This window comes from Opisthorchis viverrini (assembly GCF_000715545.1).
Source record: "Opisthorchis viverrini unplaced genomic scaffold opera_v5_165, whole genome shotgun sequence".
Lineage (NCBI taxonomy): Eukaryota > Metazoa > Platyhelminthes > Trematoda > Opisthorchiida > Opisthorchiidae > Opisthorchis > Opisthorchis viverrini.
Window position 1 is genome coordinate 121,903 of NW_008751822.1, and position 27,570 is coordinate 149,472.

Consider the following 27,570-nt stretch of genomic DNA (forward strand, 5'->3'; position numbering starts at 1 on the left):
CTTAAGCTAGCCACAAGGGTGTTAATCGGTGTGGACTGGTATGTCAGGAAATATGTTTCACATCTCGTCCAAAAACCGATTTGAGGTTGTGAAAATAAAAGGATCGTTTTAATAAATCATTCCCCCATACTTTCATTACCTCGATCGCAAGACTGATTTTATTGGTTCATCAAAATACGTTTTGTTGACTTGTGCATTAGAGCTCAGCCAAACTGGTAATCTGCTCACTTGTATCAGAAGATAAACGCTGCAGATGAAAGTTACAGAACGCCTATCAAACTTTTCGAAACGACGAAACCTCGACTTGTTCCAAACTGTCTCGCTAACGCAGCAAAGTGAATCTTACCCATCTCTACATGACCTACCCACATCCCGGATGGGGACCCCAGGACTCAAATCACCAGTGGTTAATGATATTGGCCTAATCGCGCAGTCAGAGGCGCTCGTGCATCAAAGCCATTGCCTTCAACACGTAGCTACCCTATCTCCGAACAAATGAACATGCCGTCGACCCCAAGTCTAGGTTGCGTATTCCACTTTCCCGTTTTCTGGTGATCGGAACTATAGTGACTGCAACCAGTGTGCCTATGGCACACGGCTTATAGCTGATAAATCAGTCGTTGACATGCCCTGTTCGTGCCAGTGATATCATACTTAACTGTCAATAAGCATGTGGAATATTACTGACATTTATGGGATGTGGCTCGCCTATGTAGTGTGTGATTCGCTGAAGTACAACCGCGTGCGTCAAGCTTAATTGATAAGCAGGATGGCCATGGAATTTCTGTAGCGAATTTGGGTACCTAAATAGTCGGCAAATCAGTAGACTGGAACTGTTCTTGGCATGATTTCGAATGAGGCGTTTCCCTCTTTTCTCCCATATTCTCCTGTTACTCTTTCACATTCATCGCTTGCATTCACCTCATGTTTGACCATGCTCTTCAAAAATAAATGATAATGGTAGTAGTATACATAGTTTCCATAATTAAGTCAATTATGCCTGTTTGACCAGCTCTTCAAAAATAAATGATAATGGTAGTAGTATACATAGTTTCCATAATTAAGTCAATTATGCCAATCTTGCAAGGTTGCGATGTCCAAACATCAGCTTTTGGAGTCTGTCCATGGCCACTTAGCCTGGTAAATCGGCCAAATAGCGTAACCATGGTTAACCCTATTTGGGAACATTTCACATATCCGTTGAACTAGTTTTAGGGAAGTAGGAACACCGTGAGCAAGTTAGACAACGCCAAACTGATTATGTTCTTCAACTTAGTGAGTTCAACTTTTAGGTCATGCAACTAGTCAACGTTATTACCGGGGGATATCAGTTTTATGCTGTACGAGGCTTTACGAGATTTGCCTGTCGCATAAGTTCAGTGAGGTCCCGAACAAAACGGCTAATACCGTATGCAATTTTGCTCAATGTAGTGCATGGACCGGCCCAAGCGCAATTTGGCCCGTCCAAAGCGAGAGATTAAGGCCGAAGATAGCGTGAGGCGTTTTGCAGCGACTGAGTCCTTCACTCCTACATGATTTCCAAAAATCACTATCAGTTTCGTAGAATTTTAAGAATTTCCAGATGAAATCGGAGCTTTCAGGCCCATGAGGCATACCGACTGAAGCCACAATTTTGCCACTTTTCCGTTATGGTTCCGGGATTAACAATAGTTGTTTGATAGGCAGATGAGCACTTCAGTTAATTTCACGGTTCCGTTCTGCTTTTCGGAGAGGCGATGGTCTCACGGCTCGATTCACTGAAGGGCCGGTATTTGGTATCTGCGATACGAGTCCGGAAGGGGGAGAAAATTTGCATTCAATATTTATTTACAAAACAATGAATGAGATACACTTCAGTCGAGCGTGATATCAGTAGGTAGATCATTCCCAAAGTTTTCCGACGAACCTGCAAATAAAAAAGAATATCTACAAGTTTCGAAAGAAATAGGAAAAAATGGTCTCAGATGAAGAAATACGTCATCACTCGTTGTCCCAGTATACATGCTTTGAATAAAATAACTACTTCGTACAGAACTTTTGTGCCGGCGAAATTAGTATGTGGGCTATTGGGATAAAAAATATCAGAAAGACAACAGTTTGCGCAGTCGAAAAAGGCCAGAAGAGACGTTAGTGTTATCAATCAACGAAACAGTCTAGTGCGACTCACTGACAATAGAAAACGACCGTTCAGTAGTACTATGGTTTTGGTGCGCACCCACCATGCAAGCTGATGGAAGTTCGAGGGTTGCCATGATTCTAAGGCTTGAGTGAGACCGACCACGAGTAAGTCTTGGTCGCCAACGAGCGAAGTTAATATTATCATGACTGCAACAGTAAAGACAAACGGCGACCCTATAATACTGGGTTAGCACTGCGGGACGCGCCACACCGGTGAGCATCTGACTAACAGTCTTAACACCCATGAGCTGTTATAGAGTGTTCTTAGACTATAGAAATAGATGTGGCACCTTAATTCTCGAGGAAGCCCCCGAGTTCGATTACACATCCCGTCGCTCGATTTTCGGAACTACGGTCGTCGTGCTATCGTCTGTCGAGAAAAATGTTTCTGCAGTTAGATCGAAATGGCGAAAACCCAGGGGAGGTAGGGGGATTGCTACTACGGAAAGTCATGAACTTATCGGTGCAATTCGCCTTATCGGATGGGAATCACTTGCTTGACTGGGGACACTGAGAGGTTCGTTGGCTAACCGATGTCAGTGGCGTTAATGCTTTCGGTTGAGTCTTGGAGGTCCATGTACTTCATGTATTCGTGGCAGACCCGCGAGAGTCCCCATTTCATTAAAGGCTTTTCTCTAGCAATTTTGCATGGTTGTATAGCAGCATTCTACACCCGCACCGCTACGAAAACAGAAATGGACGGTTATGATGTCCGACGACAACGTAAATGCTTGGTTATCCTACCGACGCAGCAACTAGAAATGCATGTTCCTAGCATACCACTAGGACTATCAACGAAGTATCACCATACCCGCAATATGCTCTCTAACTCCTGGCAGTGTTCCCGCCGTTGGAGTATCTTGACCCACAGCCATCCACACCACAGGCTACGACCGACACGACTGTCACTTCGGGCGAATGTAGGACCCTAATGCAAACAGCGATCATATTGTTCAGAAGAACTACTCAGCACATCGGTTGAAAAATAAGCCCCACCTAGGTTAAAACGATTAGTCTCAAATTTGTTTAGCTATATGTCATCATCATCGACAGCTCCGCTACCGTACAACCAGGTTTATTGGAAGAAGTGAGGAGAATTGGAGGGGGGAGGGTGCTGGGGCTGGATTACTACAGTCATTCCGAGTGCCTACAACTCCAGACACTCATTCACGCAATTTGGATAGAAACTGGCAACAAGAACGCCAGTGACAATGGTTGGCAGTCATATCCTGCGGTGTCTCCAATCAGGTGCAGTGAGGATCATGCGGTTCACTTCCTGAAAGGCGAGTAGCACCGACAGAACCCAAACGCTTCATAATCTTCTTTATACTCCTCTGCCAGGTCAAGGGTTGTTCACCTCTCTACTTCCGCCACACTAAGCTGGGGATGGGAAACAGCACACTCTTTAGCAAACGATCGTTCGGCATATGCATTACATGGCTTAACGAACGCAGCCTCTAGTGCTGCACACACTCAACAGAAGTCCCTGTTGCACAATCGAAAACTCGTTTTCTAAATGCCTCGTGACGGATTCGCCACCAAACCACAACTGAAGACATCTCAGTTTCGCTGCTCGAACAAGCCAAGTCTCACGGCCATAAAATAAGAGTGCCAAGAGCAGGCCGATCAACCGAGTCGAATGCGCCTCGGAAATCCAGGAATACTAGAATTGTCGGGCGCTTATACGTATGGTTGTTCTAGCACATGACGGTGTGAAGATTTGGTGAACGCAACCTCGACCAGGCCGAAATCCCACTTGCTGCTTTCGAGTCAGTGCCTCACGAGCCACCGTAAGGCGACGAACCACAAGTGACGCCAACAATCTCGTCACGGCCGTGACCAAGCTGGTCCCTCTGTGATTACCACACTCATTAAGAGCCCTTTTTCAAAAATGGGCCCCATCATTGACTCTCCCCAGTTGTTTGGGACAATCTCTTCCGAAATGCAGACAAACAGATCAGACAAGTGGTGACTGAGGACTTCACTCCAATCTTTGAATAATGCGGATGGGAGGTCATCTGGACCAGAGGCCTGGTGACGCTTGAGAGAACACATACAGTAATAAAATTCGAGGCCGTAGGCGGTTCCATGTTCACCGTCCAGGGTTCTACGCCAGCTGTGGGCTTCAGATGAGTGGTAGCTGGTGGCCACGATAACTGTTGTTCGAAGCGTTCGGCTCAACGGTCGAGGCGTTCTACTTTGTTCAGGAGGGTCGTTTCATTGTGATCGTTGATGGTTTCACACACAGGTGGTTTCCAAGGGCCAGTCGAACGGATCAACTGAAATAATCTACGGGTGTGCCCGGCTTTCTAGACCTCTTCCATTTCCTAAGCCTTCCGTGTCCATCACACTTCACCGTCGGTGCGCACGCTCACTTTCGCCTGTCGTCTGATAATTCGTCGGGTTAAGTTACGTTCGGGACTGGAGGGGATATTTCTCCGAAACTTAAGCAGTGCCACCATTTTGGTCTGATATCCAGTGCTTGGATGAGCCTGGTAGCACCGTTCCATGGGTGAAATTCTCAGCACTGCAAAAAGGTGGCGAGCTCGCCCCAGTATGCATGCGGCACTTGGAAGACTGTAAAAACGATTCTGATAAATTCGTCTAACATCCGAATCTGCCACATTCCGGTTGCTATTAGTCCGCACCTTACGTCGCCCTGGAAAACGAAGGCAAAAAGTACTCCGGACGGGTGAGCGGTCGAAATCCACAAATGCGTTCCAAAGCGAGCGGCAGTCAGTTATTGATCCGCACCATCGGTAACTGATGGCAATATCATCAATTTGAGTTCGTAGATAGCACACCGTTGAGGGACACATGGCTAGACTTCGGTTATTTCGGAAGTTAGCAATAGAACAGCCTGTAGTCAGCACACAGCTGAAGCAATCGTTCATTGTTCGTAAGTTTCGGGTCCAATCCATGTCAGTTAGTCTCAGATACGCTGAGCCTGTCCATTTGTGTATTCCGATCTCCCGCAACCAAAAGAATAGCTGAGCTTCTGGCACACCGTAACAGGGTATCATAAGGCTTGTCTTTAATGACGTCAGAGCCACCGTCATTTGTGGCCTGCATCTTGAATTCTTGTTTCTGAGACACAGCATACACCAATGCCAAGCGAGTCCAATGTGATAGCAACAGCAGCTTGTTTTCCTGCTTGCTTCAGAGTGCGGACAGTGAAGGCGGTCAGAGAGGCTGGGCATCGAGGCTTGAGAATTGATTTCCAGATGCCTGAGGACGTCGGTGCCGGAAGGCACGCAGATGTTGGTTGCAAAACCTACGCAGAACCAACAGAGTTATCAGTCCTAACTACTGAGCCTAAAAAGAGACAGCTATTCATGGGGTGGGGAGAGTGGATAGAAGTATGGTAGAAAGAAAGAAGGGGTCGTCAGCATTAGCATGTTTTCGCTTACCGCCATACTGTATGCAGCAAGTAAAACGGCCCGGCTGATGGCACCACGCGAAGGCCGACGTCGCGAGTATTGTTGGTCGTAAGCATTATGGTTGTACGCCTGCTGGGATACTCTCAGGACAGCCACATCTAGGCAGGATGATTACGGTCCGTAACCAAGGCCTTTGGCTCAAAAGCCTGACCACAAGGCAGCGGTGTTTGGCGGGAAATGCAAGTGCATTTAGACTTTTATGGAACAAGTCACCACACAGGTTCTAACTCCAAAACCGAAGGACCAGGAGACTGTCTTCGTCAGATCTCTAACCACTGTCCAAGCTTGTATGAGACTGCGGGTGTCGCACGGGCAGCCCCAGTACAACTCAATGGGTCATGGAGGTACACAAACCGTCATACCATAGTAAGGTTCAATCTCTTCGTGACGGCTATATGCCCAGAGCTGTCCTGATGCGTACATGGGAGAAATGTACATTTTTTAGAAATAGACGGAACTGCTGTAGGGGAGATGTGAATTCGGTTAATCTTGATGAGCAACACAGGTAGGTAGCATGTAAGTAAAAACAACATCCGGAGTCTAGTACCCAATCCAGGACCTCCCGGTTCCTAAACAAGTGACTTGCCTGAGGAGATATTGCACTTCACGGCTTACGCTGCACATTCATTCGCCACTTCTCTGCCTGTCGAAGATAATGGGCTCATCATCCTAGTTGAAAATAATCGTGTCCTACGGTTAGTAATTCGGGCCAAAAAATGATTTTTAGGATGCCGACAATTTTCAGCTTGGCAAGTGCGTCGTATAACATTGTGTGAATCAGGCTGAGGCATGTGAAAGATAACGTACCGATGTCTTCATCCATTTCAGAGGTACCAGAGGGACATTCGGGGGGTTGAGTGCAATAGGTGAGCTTGCCACTGTAGGAGGAAAAAAGTGGACATTACGTAGAATGTAGACAAGTCCGTCCCTGAAATGTGACTGACTGGCTTTGGAATAATTCAGCAAAATTCGTCTAAGGTGACCTCCAACGGGACCGGTCGAAAACGGGCAGATGGATGCTGTAGATTACGTTGTAGCCGAAAACAATTCCGTGAACGAAAAGCATCCCAGTGTCACCTCCCAAGTTTAGAACAGCAGTTGTATGGTGAAGTATTGACTAAGTGACCTAAGCTATTGTTACTAGAACATTGGGAACTCAGTTTATACCGAAGAAATGGTGATGTTTTAGACAGTAGCGACAATCCGGCAACTCTTGAAATGAAAAGTCTAAGTACATGTCGCAGGAACAAAAGGATATGTCTGGGAATGGACTCCAAGTACCAACCTGCCGCTTACCGAACGGGTGTTCTACCGACTGAGCTATCGGAAGCGCTACATCTCCACCACGCTTAGGCTGTACCAGCTTACGGTAACAGCTTGTCAGCAGTGACCCTTCTATTTAGTTCACATAATGAGCTAGCGATTCGGCGGTTTGAGTTCGTTTGCGCAACTTAAGGATACGGCATTCCGATGGAACTTATCAAAAGTAGTCGCCTTGAGGGGTGGTCACTGTGAAGAGGTCTCGTTGTTCCTGTAGCTTATGGGGGCTATGATAATATTAAAAATAGAACTATTGACGCCACTGTCCTTCAATATCCGGGACAAACAGAAGATGCAAGCGTTTTTATGTAAACTGACCACCATCATACCATCGTGCGGCATGTCCTTGTACCTGCGGACTGCACAGCTATGCCTCAAAATGCCCGGTTTCCGAACATGCGATTCGAACAGAAGCATTGGAATTTGTGGAGCCGTTTACGCAACTCTAGACGGGGGAGTCAGTGAGCCGGCTTGCAAGCCAGTTGTATGTCTGATGAACAGATCAACAACCGGTAAGCGCACTTGAGCTAGCCGAAAATTTACCCGCATTATCTGTCGTCTACTTACGAGAATAGTCAAGACACCAGTGCGAAAACCTGGGCTCGGATGTACATTAATTTAGCCAGCAAATTTCCGTTAGGTAAGTGTGTAAGGATCTACTTGGTATCAGAAGCACCCGTATACTTAGCTCGCTCGTTGAAAATGCAAACCTGGGGCCAATCAAGAGTCAACAACTTACGTTATCCAGTCACTGATAACGGCACGAGCTGCCATGGTGGTATTTGGTACACCGCCCTTCTTTAGCCGTCCAAGACGATGGGCTAGTTGAACTAGAAAGGCCGTGGTGTCTGCATAGTCACCCAGGTTGTACTTCGACATCATCTGGTGTTTAGAACATCGTCTGAGTATAGCTTCGACTGCAGGTACAGGATCGGGCAGGCTTTCGGGCTAAAGAATAATGCGGAGCATGTCTATAGAAGGTCGAAGTAGCTGCATGGAATAATCAAACTACCAAGTTTTTCTACCGTGGGTGAAAATGATACCACAAGCAAGTATGATCGCTGAGTAGTGGTTCCTAAGGATAAATCCTAGTATGACGCAAAATGGGCGTTAACAAAAGGGTTATAACGAGATCATCTTTCCTAAAACTGACGTCATTTACATAAAGGATTTTATTCACAAGATTACTGGAAACTTCAACAGCCCACGACCGCTTTCGCTCTCCATGGGGCTTATCACGTAGGCGTAGTCTCCGAGTTTTCGCCATAATTGAGAGATTTAGTTGAGTCTTTCATGAAAACCAAACTGATGTGCAAATGATTTCCCGAAATCTGTCCAATCTGAGTTCAAATAGAACATAGGGTTGAAGGAAGTCGCGAATCGCGCCTACCTGATGAGCCCAAAAAAGGGAAAAACCAGTCTTGGAGTCTCGAAGAGTTTTCAACAACCTTTCCAGTAGTTTCTTCTAAACCTATTTCATTTGAAGGTTCACTATTTGTGAACTGAACACGCCACTTAAACGTGTACATATTTAACATTTTTCTTGACAGTGCAGGTGCTTACACTGGGATATTTTGAATATCGTAACAACAGAAGCATGAGATGGCCTCTGTGCAGCACATTAAGTTGAAAAATAGTATAAAAGAAAAGATTCAGTTGAGTCTCTCGTGAAAACTAAATTGATATACAAATGATTGCATTCGTCTGACGTTACTTATTTTGTGTAAGCAACGAGGATATTTTCCGACTGATTTCAACCAAGACTGAGAGGCCGACAGACAGCGTACAACCATGTTACAACAAAGTGCAAAGATTCAGGTCTCTCGTGAAAACTAAATTGATATACAAATGATTGCATTCGTCTGACGTTACTTATTTTGTGTAAGCAACGAGGATATTTTCCGACTGATTTCAACCAAGACTGAGAGGCCGACAGACAGCGTACAACCATGTTACAACAAAGTGCGTCTCATTACTCTGTAGAGATCTGAACCCACAGCCTAATACTAGTCCGAGCACAACCACTGCAATGCTGTTTGGGTTGTGATCTTCGTAAGGATTCGCCAAACGGTGCGGTATTTCTGGGCTTTGCAAAAGACAGTGGCTACTTTACAGCAAGAACCCAGGTTTAGTACCTAGTCAATTCCAAATAAATTGGTTCCGGTGGAGCACCGTATTATTTTCCGTATTGTACGGTGAATTCCGCGATTTCTCACACAGAAAGTCGATTGAACAGCCAGCCAATCGTTCCTCGTTTAAATACACGCAGGCGGGAGGTATGAAATGTACAAAAGTTTAAAAATAATTAGATAAAACAGCTTTAATATTCCAAATCTGGTCGCGATCTACCGGGTCCACTGTCGAAAAGTCAGTTAAACGCACCACAATAGACCCTCCGCACCTCTTGCGTTCTTGTAAGTGGCGTAAAAATTGGGCTGACGAACTTATAGATCCCATTTTGTTGTGAAACACATGAGTAGCCAAGTCTTGTGGTTAAACTCCTAAGGCCTAGAACTCCGAAGCCATCAAACCTCATCACGTTACCACTGAATGGCAGCTGAGAGTGTGCCAAACAACTGGTATTCTTGCTTCATCCAAATAATGCTGAGCAGTTTATGCAACGGGTCTGGTAGTGCCGAAGTTTCTCGATGTAGATAGACTGGGCCTTGTCGTGGTGGTAGTTTTATGATCCACTGAGCCGTAGCTTCGTACTCGCTAAGTTTCTCACATCAGGTTGGTCAGCTGATAAAAGGCTGATGAATAGTCTCCTGGTCCTCTGAATTGAGGACTGAAACAGGAACGGCTACTTATTCCCAATGGAGTAGTATGTCATCACCACCTCTGCCTCGTTGTCACGATTCTGAGCTAAAGGGGACCCCAAACATCTTTCTGTTTAGGTGTGGATACCCTGAGAATATCCCAGTCCGCGTACAATCATGACCCCCACAGCTAAAAATGTCATACCACATCGACCGTCGCGTGGTACCATCATTCTCAGGTCATTGTACTTGCTGTAAACATCAGGTCGGGTAAACAAAAACGTGCGAGTGCTGACGCCGCCCTTTGTACACTTTAAAGTATTCCCTCTTCTACCATACCCCACATCAATGTGGATACTCCCCCTCTCTCTCTCTCTGCGGGTCCCAGCACTGGGACTGGCCGCATTGTTTTTCCTTGCATCAGTCTCGGACACATATTCTGAGCGTCCGAGTTCACGGACAACCCTAAAAACGTAGTATTGAAACCTCAAAAGCCGATCTGCTCGTTTGTCTTACTTATTCGCACACCGAAGCATACAGGACAACAAGTGACCCCTGATCGTAAGCTATAGCAAGGTGCCACTTGGCCTTACTCTTCGAAGGTCGACTGAAGACACGGATAGATAGTTCCGTGAAAATGAACCTGCGCTTCGTCCTGCAAGAGGGTGCATCGATCATATCTCTACCCTCCGACAGATTCTGGAACAGCGACTCTGCTTCCAGCGACCACAATGGTTGTATTCCCTGACCTGAAAGCTGCCTTTGATTCTGTGGACCGTCATGCACCATGCCAATGTCTGTGGACCGAAGGTGTCCCCCCCCCCTTAAGGCGCTGGACGCCAACTCCCGCGGACGTGTGAAGGTCTATATAGAGGCCTCGTCTGAGTTCACCACATCAACAGATGTTCGACCGGGCTGTCCTGTCTATCTTTCTCCTTCAACTTTGTCAGTGATACGATTATGGAAGATTCATCACTAGCCTCCAGTTCCTGTGGGGTCGAAGTGCTCCCGGGGCGTCCGCTCCCAGATAACGAGTGAGCAAATGATATAGCTCCTCTTGCATCCGAAGTTGCGGTAATGCAAACAATAGTAAATAATCTAAATAATTCAATCTCAAGGTTGGGCATGCGCTTCGCAATTTTAAAGTGTAAAGTGCTGCTGCAAGACTGGATGGACTGGAACTTTAACCTCATGATTGCGGATGAGCCGATCGATGTAGCAGACAAATTTATCAACCTTGTCAGCTGTATCAGTCGCGTGGGTCTAGTCGAAGACATTTTCGTCCGCGTACTTTTGGGCATAACGTCAGCTTATCCGTCAAGGGTAGAGTGTTGGATGTCTCGATGAGCCTCAAGTGATTATGTGGTCATTACCTGGTCGTTTTGCGCTGAGGAAGTCAAAAGTCTTTTAGTGACCGGTCATCGATATCTTCGGAGCATTGTCCAAGTCTGGTGGGAACACCGCATCCATAATACAGAAGTACGTCGAATGGTTTTCGGGAGAGATAGCTCTTCCACAGTAGATGAACTGATCACACTCCAGCGGATTGTGCTGGCTTGGCCACGTGCACCGTATGCCAGTCGACCGACTTCCTATCATAATCACGTGAAAGGTGGAAACGAGTGATGGGAGGTCAAACACTGACTTGGTAGTGAACTATGCATCCATTACCAGCAATCATCATCATCATCGTAATCATCGACAGCATGACATCAGTGTTCAACACCGATGCTTCACTGTCACACATTATCATTGCTGGGGGTTTGCATTACCAGCAAACTCAGCTGCGCTGTTCATTGCCGTCTCCACGGATGTGGATGCCGGGATGGGACACACCAATGGTTGGAGACATTGTCATCCAAGCTGTAGACTTACACAGATCTCCTTCCGATCCTCCTTAATGAGATGCTCACTGACACCACTACGTTTATCCATCACTTATATCAGCTACCGCCAACAGTGCGCACCCAACTACCCCTCTTTCCCAAATCATCGGTAAACGAAACTATGGTAACTATAATCACTTTGCGGTAAGTACGCCGTTTTAACAGTTGGTTGTTATTATTATGACCCAATGCTGGAACTTCTACCTGCGGTATAACCTAGCCAACCTCATCTAAGCAATGGACGTTCCTAAATTTCAAGGAAAGTGTATCATGCTACAGTACGGATTGTTTCGTATGTCTGCGAAACGTGGCCACTGCGAGCAACAGAACTGACATTTCTTTAGGTGTTCAACAACCGTTGTCTCTGAACCATAGCTCATGTAGACGGTGTCGGTGCCCGGTTGCGTAACTGGGCACACAATCGGAATGTGTCCAGCAATAGAAGATGCTGTTTAGGCCATATATTATGCATACTTAATCATCGTTTGTCAAAGACAGTGTTGTTTTCCGTACCTTTTTCAGAGCAGCGCAAACAGAACAGTGATCAGCCCTTGACTTGGTACATGGGTATGGCATCTGTGACATACTGAGACAACCACTCAAAGATGTTCAAAACGCCGGTGTTCAAATCCTTGCTGATGATTACCTTGTCAGCAGACTAAAACGAAGCGCAAACACTGCTGAATAAACTAATCACCATCATACCACATTTAGGCGTGCACCTTATACCTTCAGGGTGTAAAGTAAGGCCACAGAACATCCTGTCCCTGAAAATACTTCTTAAAATTCAAGGAATAGCAATGGAGATTGTGATATATTTTACGCAATTCGGTAGTGTTAGCTCAACTGCAGTCATGCTTGAGGAAGCCGGTGTACGAATCTCAAAGACCCGAATCAAGCTTGAAAACTTGCGTCACTTGCGGCATCAAAAAGGCATGCTAATGGGCCTTACAGGTCGCGTGCAACAGGGTATAGTAATGGATGCATTGTGTGGTTGCGAGACATGGTCTCCGCGGACAGGTGTGAGACATCTCTAAACTGTTGACCACCATATCTCAGAAGTGGCGCTGGTGTCGAATGGTGTGAACGAATTCGCAACGATGCTACCAGAAAACGGACATATGGATGTGCAGCAAGTACTGCAGTCGCGGGAGGCATCCAGCAACATCGTCTACGGAGACGATTCTTGTTCTCCGTGCCTGCTTCAGAATGGTGCAAGCTTCGTGGTGGACGTGCGGCTTGGCAGAATATAAAGGGATTACCAAGGGTTTGGGTGTTGTTGGTTTTACCCGATTTTCAGGATGGAGCCAAGGAAATTGCAAGAAATACCCGCTATCGACGCTAGCGGCGTTTGCGCCATCATTTCCCCCCACCGTTTCCTCTAACGCAACGACTGTGGATATGGGTCACTCAGGCTATCGGTACGGGCTATCACCAGGTCCCCTCGGCATTCATTCTTTTTCTTTCGACTTTAGGGTTTAAAAAACTCTGTGATTGTACGGAAATAAAGTATGAGTGTCACCACTGATATGGATGTCTCGGACAGCGGTGATACCCTTTGATCTTGAGAAATCCTGCCCTCAGTTGGGATTTTCGTTTTAATTTTCTGTACCGCTGGTATTCGTTTCTCGGAGAGAACTTCCAATTTTGCCGCAGACAATGCAATGTTCACTGGATGTCAAAGGCCATTAAGCGGATTAGTAAAGTGTCCTGTCCATCTAAATACTTCTCCGGTTGGTTCCAGAAGGTTATGAAGATTAACATCATGTGCGAACTTTTGGGTGCGAATGAGAACCTGATCCATTGGGATTTATTAAAAAGCTTGATACTCTTCATTACGCCTCGCCATATCCAAGTTAGCTCAGAAACAGTTTTTGTTTCTGTAGAGCAGCTCTCCAGCGAAGACCGCCATAAAGTGGTGACACATCCGGATACCACCTTCAGAAGGCACCTAGAGGCGCATTCATGTCCTGCATCTTTCGCTGAACCTCGATGGTCGCGAGTTTAGTAAAGCCATTTTGTAGATTGTGAACCAATTAAATCCAATGTGAGTCTGTCCGGTCAATATTTTGCACCTTGAACATCGTTTTCCAGTTGGATAATTAACTGATCAATGTTATCCCTCTTCGAGCAGTAACATGTCTTAATTTAGCCTGTCTGTTCGAAGTGTCGACAGTCTCAGTAGGCGCAGTCTAAGACAGGTCAAAAGGAGGACCATTTCTTATCCGTTTTCAGCATTACAATGACATCTACCGTCTTCGGCTGACGATGTCCAACTTGAACGTATTAAAAAGCCGAACTGCATTACAGTGTGGACTTCAGCTGAGGACCATGTCAAACGTTACCTCGGGTGTTGAAAATGCATGGTGACGACACAAAGCTGAGTAAAAATTTCAGGTTAAGCGATCGATCTTCATACAACAGACGACCCACGACTCAACAGTGTGGTACGCTACACCAGGACAAACCGGACACACGACGACTACAGTTTCCCGCCTTGTTTGCAGGCGCTGCGTCTTCTTGAGAAGTTGGACATAATGGAATGGTGTCAGGCTAGTCGTCCTCGATTCAGTTGCCTTCCTGAACGGAGTACGAGAAAATCTTGCTGATCAGGGATGCATAAATACACGGTCAGACATGGAACCCACTTACTCGATTACTCCCCTGTTTGTTGTGAATCATAGCAACGTGAGGAAGTGGACGGCATCCGGAGTTCGATAGGTTCACCTAACAGGGTAGCTAAATTGCTGATGAGGTGGACAAGGAACGACACAGGTCACTCCACATTGATCAACGGTGAGTGTTTCCGATGACTCGACAACAAAACATCAAAGAAAGACAGGGCTTATAATGCAGTCTAGCGTAGCCCAACCGCTGTGAAGCTTCATCAGTCCGTGTAAGAGACGAAAGATTCCTTAACATGTTGACTGATGCCTTGGAGTACTTTATGCATATCACTGGAACGTCAAATTAGCGATTCCTTAGTACATTTAATATTTTTGGGCAACGAATTTATCGACATTTCAGTTTGAACGGACTGGAGTCCACCAACAGTTTCGATGCAGTCATACAATCCGATTCCGTTTACCAAAAAAGGTTCCAACAGAAATATGTAACAAACCTGGAAACATGTTACCAGAAGACGAACCGCGAAAAGCAGAAAGGATCTTAGGAAGGGCAGTATATAGCCTGATGTTGCGGCACGATAGATGATGAAACGCAAAATGTCGGACTGTCGGAGTCCTATTACATTCACCTACTTAGTCCTGAAAAAAACTGTTCAGCTGTGGCACTCCTTCAGTGCCTAACTGCCTAATTTTGCACGAGGGCTGGGATACTGCCAGGTTTCCCAAGACTAGACAGGGGAAGTCGAGGCAGAGGTCGGGTTCGAATCACGGACCTTTCGTTGAGTGGATTCGCGCTCTAACCACTAGGTAAACAACTAGTTATTCTTCCACCGAATCATGCAACCCCAACATTCCCGATACCCTCCATATCTGCTGCTACCTGTTGCGGTGGATGGGACATAAGTACATATCCCAAGGCTGTTAAGCTTAACTTGAGGATGCTTGTGGAGAACGTAATCTTAACTCCGGTCCACCCTCTTACCTTCAGGTCTTTTTGGGACCAATTTTGTGGCTAGACGGCAACGAAGCAAGTGTTGAAGCTTATATTGGTACGATTATTGTTCTCTTTTTCGGGCTCTGTATCTTTCGCTAACTGCTGGAATCAGCTAGTGATATTTTGATATGACGCTGACAGACGTAACGATGAGGGGTGAGTGTGGATTCGAATGAGACTATCGACGAAACCCAAATACAAACCCAATGAAATGCAGTTATTTTGCGCACTACAACTAGTATAAGCTTACATTGTTTGACCGCCTAGTCGCAATATGCAACCCATGGGTGACATCGAAGAGACTGCTTCCGTTGCTGTCGAAGCCCCGTGGGATTACTGGAACACACATGCACGATGAACTGAACACTTGTTTCGCATTCATCACGTATGTCCTGTGTATCAAATTGTGAATCGCAGGTTGTAGAAAATCGTTCAGCCGTAACACCCTTTCGGTGCCTAGCCGCTACGCCACCCGGAGAGCACGAGGGCTAGGATACTGCTGGGTTGCCCAAGCCTTGACAGAGGAAGCCTACGCCACCGGAGAGCACGAGGGCTAGGATACTGCTGGGTTGCCCAAGCCTTGACAGAGGAAGCCGAGATGCAGATGTCAGGTTCGAACCAAGGACCATCCGGTTAGTAAATTGGCGCTCTAACCACTGAGCCATGTCGCTCCCGATTGCGAGTTGTAAGCCACAGTTTGTCACACACCACATCAAAGAACTGTATAAAGCGGAAGCCAACGTTGCGTTACACTCAACAACAATGGAAAACATCAGGCCTACCATACTGGCACGGACAGCAGAAGCAAATGCCTCATTATGTTATGCTCCTAAAGCTATTTCTTGATAAAAGAATAACCACAGCTGAGGTCAACCTGCAGGGTGAGACAACCTAGAGCATTCCAATAATCACAAGAAGCACGTTTAAAAAGAGAACTCATACGAGAAAGTCACGGACGTTGTCAACATAGGTATACTTTTTCCATCTCGACTTCGCTAATTTTCGAAACTCTCCTTCAAACCATTTTTAAGCCCCAATTCGGCGGTGTCTGAAGACGTGCAACGGTGAGTGTTTCCGATGACTCGACAACAAAACATCAAAGAAAGACAGGGCTTATAATGCAGTCTAGCGTAGCCCAACCGCTGTGAAGCTTCATCAGTCCGTGTAAGAGACGAAAGATTCCTTAACATGTTGACTGATGCCTTGGAGTACTTTACGCATATCACTGGAACGTCAAATTAGCGATTCCTTAGTACATTTAATATTTTTGGGCAACGAATTTATCGACATTTCAGTTTGAACGGACTGGAGTCCACCAACAGTTTCGATGCAGTCATACAATCCGATTCCGTTTACCAAAAAAGGTTCCAACAGAAATATGTAACAAACCTGGAAACATGTTACCAGAAGACGAACCGCGAAAAGCAGAAAGGATCTTAGGAAGGGCAGTATATAGCCTGAGGTTGCGGCACGATAGATGATGAAACGCAAAATGTCGGACTGTCGGAGTCCTATTACATTCACCTACTTAGTCCTGAAAAAAACTGTTCAGCTGTGGCACTCCTTCAGTGCCTAACTGCCTAATTTTGCACGAGGGCTGGGATACTGCCAGGTTTCCCAAGACTAGACAGGGGAAGTCGAGGCAGAGGTCGGGTTCGAACCACGGACCTTTCGTTGAGTGGATTCGCGCTCTAACCACTAGGTAAACAACTAGTTATTCTTCCACCGAATCATGCAACCCCAACATTCCCGATACCCTCCATATCTGCTGCTACCTGTTGCGGTGGATGGGACATAAGTACATATCCCAAGGCTGTTAAGCTTAACTTGAGGATGCTTGTGGAGAACGTAATCTTAACTCCGGTCCACCCTCTTACCTTCAGGTCTTTTTGGGACCAATTTTGTGGCTAGACGGCAACGAAGCAAGTGTTGAAGCTTATATTGGTACGATTATTGTTCTCTTTTTCGGGCTCTGTATCTTTCGCTAACTGCTGGAATCAGCTAGTGATATTTTGATATGACGCTGACAGACGTAACGATGAGGGGTGAGTGTGGATTCGAATGAGACTATCGACGAAACCCAAATACAAACCCAATGAAATGCAGTTATTTTGCGCACTACAACTAGTATAAGCTTACATTGTTTGACCGCCTAGTCGCAATATGCAACCCATGGGTGACATCGAAGAGACTGCTTCCGTTGCTGTCGAAGCCCCGTGGGATTACTGGAACACACATGCACGATGAACTGAACACTTGTTTCGCATTCATCACGTATGTCCTGTGTATCAAATTGTGAATCGCAGGTTGTAGAAAATCGTTCAGCCGTAACACCCTTTCGGTGCCTAGCCGCCACGCCACCGGAAGAGAGCACGAGGGCTAGGATACTGCTGGGTTGCCCAAGCCTTGACAGAGGAAGCCGAGATGCAGATGTCAGGTTCGAACCACGGACCATCCGGTTAGTAAATTGGCGCTCTAACCACTGAGCCATGTCGCTCCCGATTGCGAGTTGTAAGCCACAGTTTGTCACACACCACATCAAAGAACTGTATAAAGCGGAAGCCAACGTTGCGTTACACTCAACAACAATGGAAAACATCAGGCCTACCATACTGGCACGGACAGCAGAAGCAAATGCCTCATTATGTTATGCTCCTAAAGCTATTTCTTGATAAAAGAATAACCACAGCTGAGGTCAACCTGCAGGGTGAGACAACCTAGAGCATTCCAATAATCACAAGAAGCACGTTTAAAAAGAGAACTCATACGAGAAAGTCACGGACGTTGTCAACATAGGTATACTTTTTCCATCTCGACTTGGCTAATTTTCGAAACTCACCTTCAAACAATTTTTAAGCACCAATTCGGCGGTGTCTGAAGACTTGCAGGTGACGATACCAGGAGAATCGATGAGAAATATGTTCTTGTCCAGTTTGACACGCTGACACTGGCTAAGAGCAACATAGTAACAGAGAGCAGTGCACTTACCGAGTCAAACCTGGGACATTGCTACTCATGCAGACCTTCTGCCGCTTCAAGGTATTGATGATTGCGCTTTTTCCAGTGTTGGGTAATCCAATGACACCGACCGTGATTGGCATTCGGGTATTTTCCTTCGAATCCCGAGAGGTTCGGGAATAATTAGCCAACAGCGACATTAATTCATCAACACCCATACCCTTCGAAGATCTAAACGAGTCACGGTAACAAGGAAACATACTGCTCTTTTGATTTCATTGAAACATCGATGTTCCATGGAATATTCCCGTGTGAAAGATTATTGGATTGCTTTTGCGTATTTGCTTTGAAAGGGAGTACAGTGAACCATTGTCGCAGGTAGTTCAACCAGAGCTGGAGGTTAGCCCTCGGTATAAGATCTGGAAATCGCCGTGGAATATATCAACCTACCAATTTTGTTTAGCAGGAGAACTAGGCGCTTTTTGGCAGCATTTACTTTTCCTTCAATTTCTAGCTCTCGTGTACCAAGCGGGTCGCGTGCATCCAGGACTTCAAGTATTACATCACATTCATTGATCAAATTTTCAGTCTCTCTGTACAGCGACGAAGAAAAATGCCGCTCTTTTGGAGCCGTGCCTTCATTCGGCTTACCAGCATTCATCAAGTTGAATACACGGACTTCATTCGACTGATAACACAGGAATCATTATTATAAAATTGTTTACCGTAGCTTTTATCTCTTCGACGTGCTTCAAAATCTCGTCTTTGAACGGCAGGCTGTTGGGAACACCTGGATCTTTTCCTGATCTCCAATTATAAATACTGGGGCGAATCTACTTTTGTGGTGGTTCACATTTTTCTTTGCTTCTTTTCTCAGCTTCCGATGGTGTTCTCTGACCTTATCAAAGTCAAAACGCGGAAATACGGCATACCTTCCTCAGAATTTTGTATCGCTTGTGACAAGTCACTCTCTTGCTTTTAGTTTCTATGGTATAAAATGTAAAACAATGGGGGACGCACTGATTTTCTTCTTTGACATCACACGTGCGCGAAACGCCCGATTGTACCGCCCGACGCGTGACCTTCAAATGGAACCTGAAGATCCGATAGTTTCGATGCGTCCATATACCAGTTGGAAGTCACAAGCTTGTAGACTCGGATCGGTTAGCATCGTATTAGCCCATAATAATGTGCGTTAACTGAACTAAAACGGTTCGACTCTTCCACAAGGAAAAGAGGATTACAGCAGTGTATTTAAATTGACACATGCTCGTACACCATTCAGTGGTATTCAAGGGTCGATACACAGGATCGAGGCTACTGTCCAAGATTCCGGGGTCGCTTTTGTTCTTATCGTTCAGCGACTGTCGTTAAACTGAAAAGCACAAGTGAAAAAAGGGTGTAGCACCGCTCTATATGTTCCCAGCGCGGGGCAGTGTGTTTGCCAGTGCGAGGATTCGCATAAATAGATATCTAATAGTGCTTTGAACTGGGTTCTAGAAGGGGCGTGGACGACCGTCGGAGGAAGGTCACTCCACGCACCTACTACTTGAAGTGAGAAAAAAATTGTCTAATGAATGTGCGCGCTTTGAGCTTGAAAATCTTACTATGTCCCCTCCGTGTGTTTGCCGGGTCAACCGTAAAAACCTGTTGGCCAAGCTTTGTTCAAACAGGGCATAAGTGAGAATTAGGTCCCCTCGGAGGCGACGATACTCCATGGAAAAGAGATCAATCATCGCGAGGCGGGTATGGTATACCACGGATTCGAGGCCGCCAACCATTTTCGTAGCGGCTCGCTGGACACGCCCAATGAGGGTGAGGTTTTTCTTGCGTCCTGTGTAGACAAATCGGTTGGCGTATTCCAGGAGCGGTCTGACGTAGGCCCCATAGAGTATCTGGATGTCCATGCGAGTAATACGGGAGAAGGTGCGTCGGATCATCCGTAGAATGGTCAATGCCTTTTGGGCCGATTTTTCATGGTGCAGTGAGAAGGGTACGTTTGAGGGGACCCAGATGCCCAAATACCATTTGGTATCAATCCTCATGATGTTTTCTGCTTTTTTCTCACCATGCATAACACAGGCATTCGCTGAGCCTCCTTCAAATGACATATGGACGCACTTTTCGTCACTCAGAGGAAGGTGACGGTTCAACAGCCACTGCTTGGCAGCGTTTACATCCATTTGGAGGGCACTGGCATTGAAACTCCAGGATTTCAAGTAGTCCGCAAAAAGTAGACATGGACTTGCAAGAACATCTGGAAGGTCGCTGGCATAGATCAGAAACAGCAGTGGACCCAGGACGGAGCATTCTTGAACTCCAATGAAGCCCGGCGCTGGAGAAGAGTAAGTGGAACCTGTTCTCACTCGGAATGATTTGTCTGATAGGAACGCCTTGATCCAGTGAAAGAGTTTCCCTTGAATCCCGTGAGACTCGAGATTTTGGAGCAGCGGACCGTGTGGGACCCTATCGAATGCCTTTGAGCAGTCGAAAAATATGGCATCCGATGAGTCCTTCATCTTTGGCTTGGGTAAAGCTGTCCATAAACACGAGCATGTTTGTCACGCATAAACGGTTTGGGAGAAATCCAGCCGAGGGGTATGCGCGATTCTTTTCAACCCCGTACCACACCAAGACTTTGGCCTCAAATCCTTTCCAGGTATTACTCTAGTTCCTTCCTGAAATTTCCTTTGCTTAACTGTTTTATCAGGCAACGGGCACTAGAAGTTTTGTGCTCCAAGTGATTGCCAGCCAGCCCCAAAATAGCTTGCGCCCACTGTGAGACAGCAGCTCAAGGTATTGTGTTGCCCGCCACTAATTATCAGCCGTCCATTAGTACTTTGTCGTCCGCACCACTGTGCGCGTCCGTGGAGGTTTTGACCGTGTGTGTTTATGGTATCCCTTGCACGAAGACGGCTTTGGGGAAATGGGTCTTGTTCCTCCTTCTGAAGAAAACTCGTTGTCTTTTCGGAAAGGTTTGGGAACACTCAGTTGAGTTATTGCTCGGTGACCTTCTGCCTCTAACATAAAAGGTTCATCAGGCCCATGAAGGTGGCAGAATATTGAGCGCTGATCATACGCTCAGCAATCGTGGTACATGCGTTAGACTCGGGACATAAAATAGATCGTAGGAATGCGGAAGTTTTATGTTGGAGACAGATTCACACCACAGCGGCTGATACCAGAAGGTGCGGAAACTATCAGGCATCATAGTGTGAATAGATTCGAGGATGTGGGACTGGCTAGCATATGGAGAGGGGTCTTAAGCCAAGTTGATACGTGGTGGCACTTATTCATCAGTGCACGTAGAATCATTAGAAGAACGGGGTAGAAATCCAAACCGGACCGAATTTTACAGAAACACTTTCCATTACACAGCTCCTATAGCACTAGGTCATCCAAAAGTACGGAAAAAAGTGCAGACTATGTTCATGAGGGATCTCAATGTGAACCTAACCGAAGGAACTAGACCCTAAGCTGGATCCAAATCCATGTAGGTTTGCCCGTCGGCTTAGCACTCGGTGGCACACTCTAACAAACCATATCCCTTGGCAGACACCTAGCACGAGTTTAGCTTGACCTAGCTAATTGGTTGTCCTTCTGACCTAAATATCGACTAACCTCGTAACCTAGTCTCTTGGCTTGACGAAAATTTTGTGTCAAAAGCGAAACGTTGCCGTGCTGTAAATCTTACAACTCTTCCCAATACTTTCCTGAAACGATGACTGCTAAATCGGTTCCAATCGTTAAAATACAGACTGAAGTATCTATTTCTCATTTACTTCGTCAAACATGCAACCGTCCTCCGAATACATTCAACACTGTTAACTCTGCTTTCTTAGAAAAACGAGCCGCGGTTCAACCGTATTCCAAGAGTTCTGAAACTACACAACAGTGTTTTGAACGCCCTGGAAAATAAACTAGCAGATGAACGTCAAATGCTCTCCAAAAACACCCACGGTTCTCACAAACCTTATTCATTTTGCTTGATATTTTAAGGGCACTCTAGATTGCCCGAGGCTTTCTTCGCGCCATTGTATGGAATGCAGTCCTCACACTTGTTTCCGTTTATCTTAGTCACTCAGTGCCTAAATCAGACATCTAATATTCTGTGATTAGGCGTAATTTTGGAGCTTCAAGCACGGACAAGTCTTTGAGCCACGTTTTAGGCTTCAGTAACGATTTCTCTTCAAATTCTCTGTGCTTAGTAACTCCATAATTGGTACATGGATTGGTGGTGGTTGTAGCATATACAAGCAGCGAAGAAGTGTGCCCATGACCCATTTCCTTGGAAGAATATTGTATTTTGTGTTCCGTCATAGCGTTAATGCCCGTTGATTATGAATTCCAAACAACCTTTCATTACATAGAATTTCCGCATTCTGTCCTGTAGTGCAGGATGATATGTAATGGCACTAAAACGGCGTGGTCATTGTCTAATTTTTGTAAATGTAATCAGACTTCTGATCGTAATAACTGCTTTTTACAGATAGACACTCATCGACCAAAAACTTTCACTGCCTTAAACGGTGACAAAAATGACCTAGGGCCGATCATTGTCTTGCACATACGAGTCCAGTAGGCTTCAGAACATAGCACACAAGCGGGCGAAAACCATTCCAAGAGGTGCCGTGTAAAATCTCCGACCACCGAAACTTGATGCCACAGAGTGCAACATGAATGTCCAAAAAAACTCCCATTCATGGTACTGTCAACATCAGATAAAATATCCCCACCATTGCGCAAACTTTTTACTTTTTAGGGAGTCTCAAGCAACCTGCACACGTCTTATTGTTATAAAGCTCATGACCTGAAGTATTCGACGGGAGGCCTGCAAGCTGGAGGAAGGCTATTCTTATGGTGGAAAATTTCGAATGTATCGGAGGTCTACCACCTGGTTGGTTGTTTCCCACTCCACCTCACCTGTGATCTAGATCCACAGGACTCCTCAACTGGCCAAAATAACCTCCGATTTTTATCGATGTTTTCTTGACCAGCCCGAGAAATCCCGCTGTTCATAATTGCACATCTCAGCTCAATGACCGTAAATTTGACATCCGCTGGGGAGCTGTCCATAAACCGAAGTTTGTCAGGCGAATGATGGCGCGGCACTGCAAAACCCAGTTTGATAGCACACCCCACCGTCCCGCAACCTTACACTCTCGCCCACTCGGTCCACTAGCCGCAAATACAAGCCGGGTATTTACTTATATCCAGCAGTCTCCGGGCCGCGTTCATTCCAACCTGCTAAACACTTCGTTCAGATCTAACGGTTTTGATGAACTTTTAGCCTGCACCCCACCCCAAAATCAATAATTTCCTACACAGTTTGTGCTCCGGTTCATGTGTTGTCACTAACTCACTCTTCCCGACACCAAAATAAGGGTTGCCTGTACAGCTTCACTCTACACCATGTTTTTGAGGTTCTTGTTACCATTTAGACGCATTGTTTTACTACTTCATCCTCCTCCTTAAGCTTTTCCTGTCGGTGGCCATAAGCCCAAAAGTCCTAGCCCACGGGGTATCAGCGGTGGTTTAAAGTTTTAGTTTAATTTGACTGACTGTATGACGCCAACTATGTTGCCTTACCAAATCTGATGTTCTGGTTTTTCCGCTGTTTAAATATTTCTTCTCATGGCGCTCATTATTCACACAATGATATTGATTTCTCGAAATCTACGAACTTTTCAGGCTTGCCATTTCATAGTGTGAAATGTCTATGCATAATGAATATGTTCCCGCATTATTGAAAATCATTTACTACGGCGACTTCTTCAAGTGAGCGAATGTTCAAGGTCAATAAACACCACCTACTGTGAATACGTTGCCTGATGATAGAAAATCGCGTATTGTGGAGAATATTGACTCACTTGTGATAAAGAAAGCTTTCAAGCAGTTTCCCACCGAGAAAATTTCCCTGAACATTTTAGAATCCAAATGGCCTTTGGACTTGCAAAATTTGCGTCGATGCATTCGTGCAAACAAATTCTGGTCGATGATCCCTGTTGGCAGACTTCCGGAACACACTGTGCTGCGACTCTGTGCCTCGGTCCAGGTCAACATCATAAAACGCCCTCTTTGCAGACCGGGTAGCAAGCGCACCTTTGCGTTTTCTGGATGGGCCGGAGCCGAGAACCGAAAGTAATTTCTTTTCATGTGGACGCACGTTTGGGACAAGCTTGAAGAGCACAACCACACAGCGGGCAAGGTTCACCATTACAACAGTCGACGTGATATGACACGCGATCTGTTGTACACCAGCAAGCACTGGTCACAGAGCACACAAACGCCCGAGTCTGCGTTCCCAGACCGCCATTTGGGTTGAGGTGCTGTATTCTCGACCACCAACGGCAGGCCGTCAGTTACAGACTTTGAGCCTTAACGCAGCAGGATTTGTCCCTGAACAATCGATAATTAAAATGCCCGTGGCCCTCTGAAGCTTATCCATCACTCGATTCAACTGTTTATTAAGGCCGTCGACAGCTGTCGGTGGTTGCTTGTGAAGAAGTGCAAGGGGTACATGTTTTTCCGGTAGGTTGTAATCCGACAGCCATCGTTGGTGGATTGAGAACCAAGCAAAGAAAAAGTCAATGATGAATAGTTCTTACTGCTCGGAATGGACTGACCTCGAAATACAGAGAACAGATGTATGTATGGGAGCCACTCCTACTAGTAGAAAAGGCATGTGCATTCTCCAGCACAGGTGTCAACACTCTACGAGCATCTGGGTATTTGAATCACAAACTAAAAGTTAGTTTACGTAGCTCGACCTCACCTTGTTTGTTCGAACACTTTCATGCGGCAGACGCGGCGGTCGCGGACCCAAGAGCCTCAAAACGAGAGAGTATGCATATGTCATCATTCGACATATCACATTTAGAAAGTAGGCGTCACCCTCCAGGATTTGACGCCTATCGCAGTGGTACGACGTAAGCATCTCGAACTTCTGCATGAGCCATTCGGCGTGCCGGGACACCTACTGAATTGCATGCTTCAACGTGTTGGAGTGGTGCACCCGGCTTTAAGGCGGCCGTTAGCATTGTCCAATCGGTTGTTAGTCACACTGCTGAAGTGAACTATTCCAGAGTGCGCGTGCATGGCCCATTTTCGGATGATGCACAACCAGCGGGCCACAAGACACGACACGAATCGAGGATCGGTGCGGCGCAGAAGCTGCAGCTCTCGCCGGAATCTGTGTGCTTGTAATACGATGGAAAAACCTACTGCATAGCGTTGTCCAGGCAAGCCATGTGGTGAAATATGTGCCGGCTGTTCGCTATATGTGTCTATGATCAAAAATACATGGATATTAAATGATACGTACATGTTTCCTAATGGCTTTGCGGACATGAATGTAGCATAGCATCACGTCACAGACGAACACGACTCTTGTTGCACGCTTTTGCGCCGCCAACTTATCCATTACGAAGGTCTTAACCGGATAAGCTTCACCTAACATTTCTTTGAATAAGCCGAACAGTTTACGCATGGGAGCAAACTGCTCGCTCTCCACGAATGCATACATAGTTGAGCGCCCGTTTCCCATCCCGTTTGTTATCAAGAAGGTGTACAGTTTATATCTACACGCCGAAAATTAGATGCTTTAAAAAAAATCAACCAAGGCGGTTTGTTGCATGCGTTCCGTATACATTCACGACACCTGGAAAGCATCGTAACAACGCTATCTACTGCCATCAGGAGAAGCATATGTAGCTATAGTAACCTTCCTCTGACTGGCACACAAGGACGCGTCCGGTTTCCCGAAGTTTTGTCAGGACCCAAGGCATATCATCCGCCACATTGAAACCTAACTATGAGGCACATATTCAACATAGCCGGTCGACACTTCTGACGGTAGTTGTATATATCCTGAGTGGTAAGAATCTTGCCGAATTCATCCGCCACAAACGGTCGCACCTCGCACGATGGCGTTCCATGTTTCAGTCGGGCCTTGTATGTGCCCAACTCGTCTTCACTTATGCATCAATTAACTGGAACCCCGTCGTACAAAAACTTCGACAATTTGTGGTTGTGTTAAAGAAAATAAGGTCACCGCTAGTTGGTTCCTTTACGCCCGTAGAAAAAACCGCACTGGAGAGCTGGTGCTTCGTGTAGTTTGTTTTATTGGAAAATACGCTCAGCTTACCAGGTTCTTCGGATTCCCCGGCCTTCCGTTGGTTTTGGATGGCGCCTGCTGCATTTGTAGTACACCCATTCGTAGCGCAAAACAGCGTTTGTGCTTCGTTTGCTGGATGAACGCACAAATACCACAGTTACCCTTCATTTATTTATTTGAAGCCTTCCCAGATGCCACGACGGATGGAAGATGCCTCAGTTCCGCTGCTTGAACAAGCTAAGTCTCACAGCACCTAACAAAACTGTCCATACCACGGTATGACACACAAGTCCCCGAGATTCAGGAATAAAACTCTTCAAAGGGTTTTGAAGACCTTTCAGCGTCCCCACCATTATCGATCACAAAATTAAAAAGTAATGACCTAAGGGAAGCCATTGCAGAAGAGACTAGCCGTGGTGTGCGTCTTCGTGCCTCATTGCGCTACACTGCTTAGTGTCCGTGCTGCACTCATAGACTCTGTCAACCCAGATCCGTCAATGGTTAGGGGCCTGACCAACTCTAGTGACCAGCCAGTGCTGTTTCTGATCTACGTCAACGAAGTGACCAGCGCTGTTTCTGATCTACGTCAACGATCACCCAGACGTTCTTGCGAGTCCATGTTCACTTTTTGCGGACGACTTGAAATCCTTCCTGTCCAATGCCAGTGCCCTCCAAATGGATGCAGACGCTTCCAATCAGTGGTCCTTGGACGGGCACCTTCCTCTGAATGATGAAAAGTGCGTCCATGTGTCGTTTGGAGGGGATTCTGCGAATGCCTTATGCCGACTGCCTTATGCGTGGTAAAGGGAGACCAGAAAACATCATGAGGATAGATGCCAAAAAAGATTTGGGCATCTGGGTCTCCTCAAACTTGTCCTTATCACTGCACCATGAGAAATCGGCCCAAAAGGCATTCGCCATTTTACGGATGATCCGACGCACCTTCTCCCGTATTACTCGCATGGACTTCCAAATACTCTATGGGGCCTACGTCAGACCGCTCCTGGAGTACGCCAACAAGGTTGTCCAATCAGGACGTACGAAAGACGTCACCCACATGCCGTGGGCTAGACGCACGCCGAAAATTTCTCTGAAACCGTGGTTCGAAGGAGGAAAACTTTAACATAAAGTTTTAACATTTGATGGTAATTTTTCGGGCGTATGAGATCTTCCCAAATGATCGCAGTTTTGTTGAAAGTTGTTTAAATCTACTCAATCCACACGATATTCAAGACGCGGGATATTCATATTTTAAATGGCTGCTACGGCTGAGCACATGAATGCGGAGGATG

At 46.1% G+C, this 27,570-nt stretch overlaps 1 protein-coding gene across 1 annotated transcript; it reads right to left on the bottom strand.

Annotated features, from left to right (window-relative positions):
* Nucleotides 1-1,822: 1,822 nt before the first annotated feature.
* Nucleotides 1,823-25,973, bottom strand: T265_07287 (hypothetical protein; the record flags this gene model as incomplete). The annotated part of the gene is made up of 12 exons (XM_009172774.1): nucleotides 1,823-1,906; nucleotides 6,426-6,496; nucleotides 7,678-7,886; nucleotides 18,044-18,155; nucleotides 18,193-18,393; nucleotides 18,425-18,581; nucleotides 18,613-18,850; nucleotides 19,095-19,257; nucleotides 19,810-20,628; nucleotides 25,387-25,448; nucleotides 25,487-25,742; nucleotides 25,780-25,973. 11 exons carry the CDS (start codon nucleotides 25,706-25,708, stop codon nucleotides 1,854-1,856), a joined length of 2,307 nt encoding a protein of 768 aa, XP_009171038.1.
* Between the last annotated feature and the right edge of the window lie 1,597 nt (nucleotides 25,974-27,570).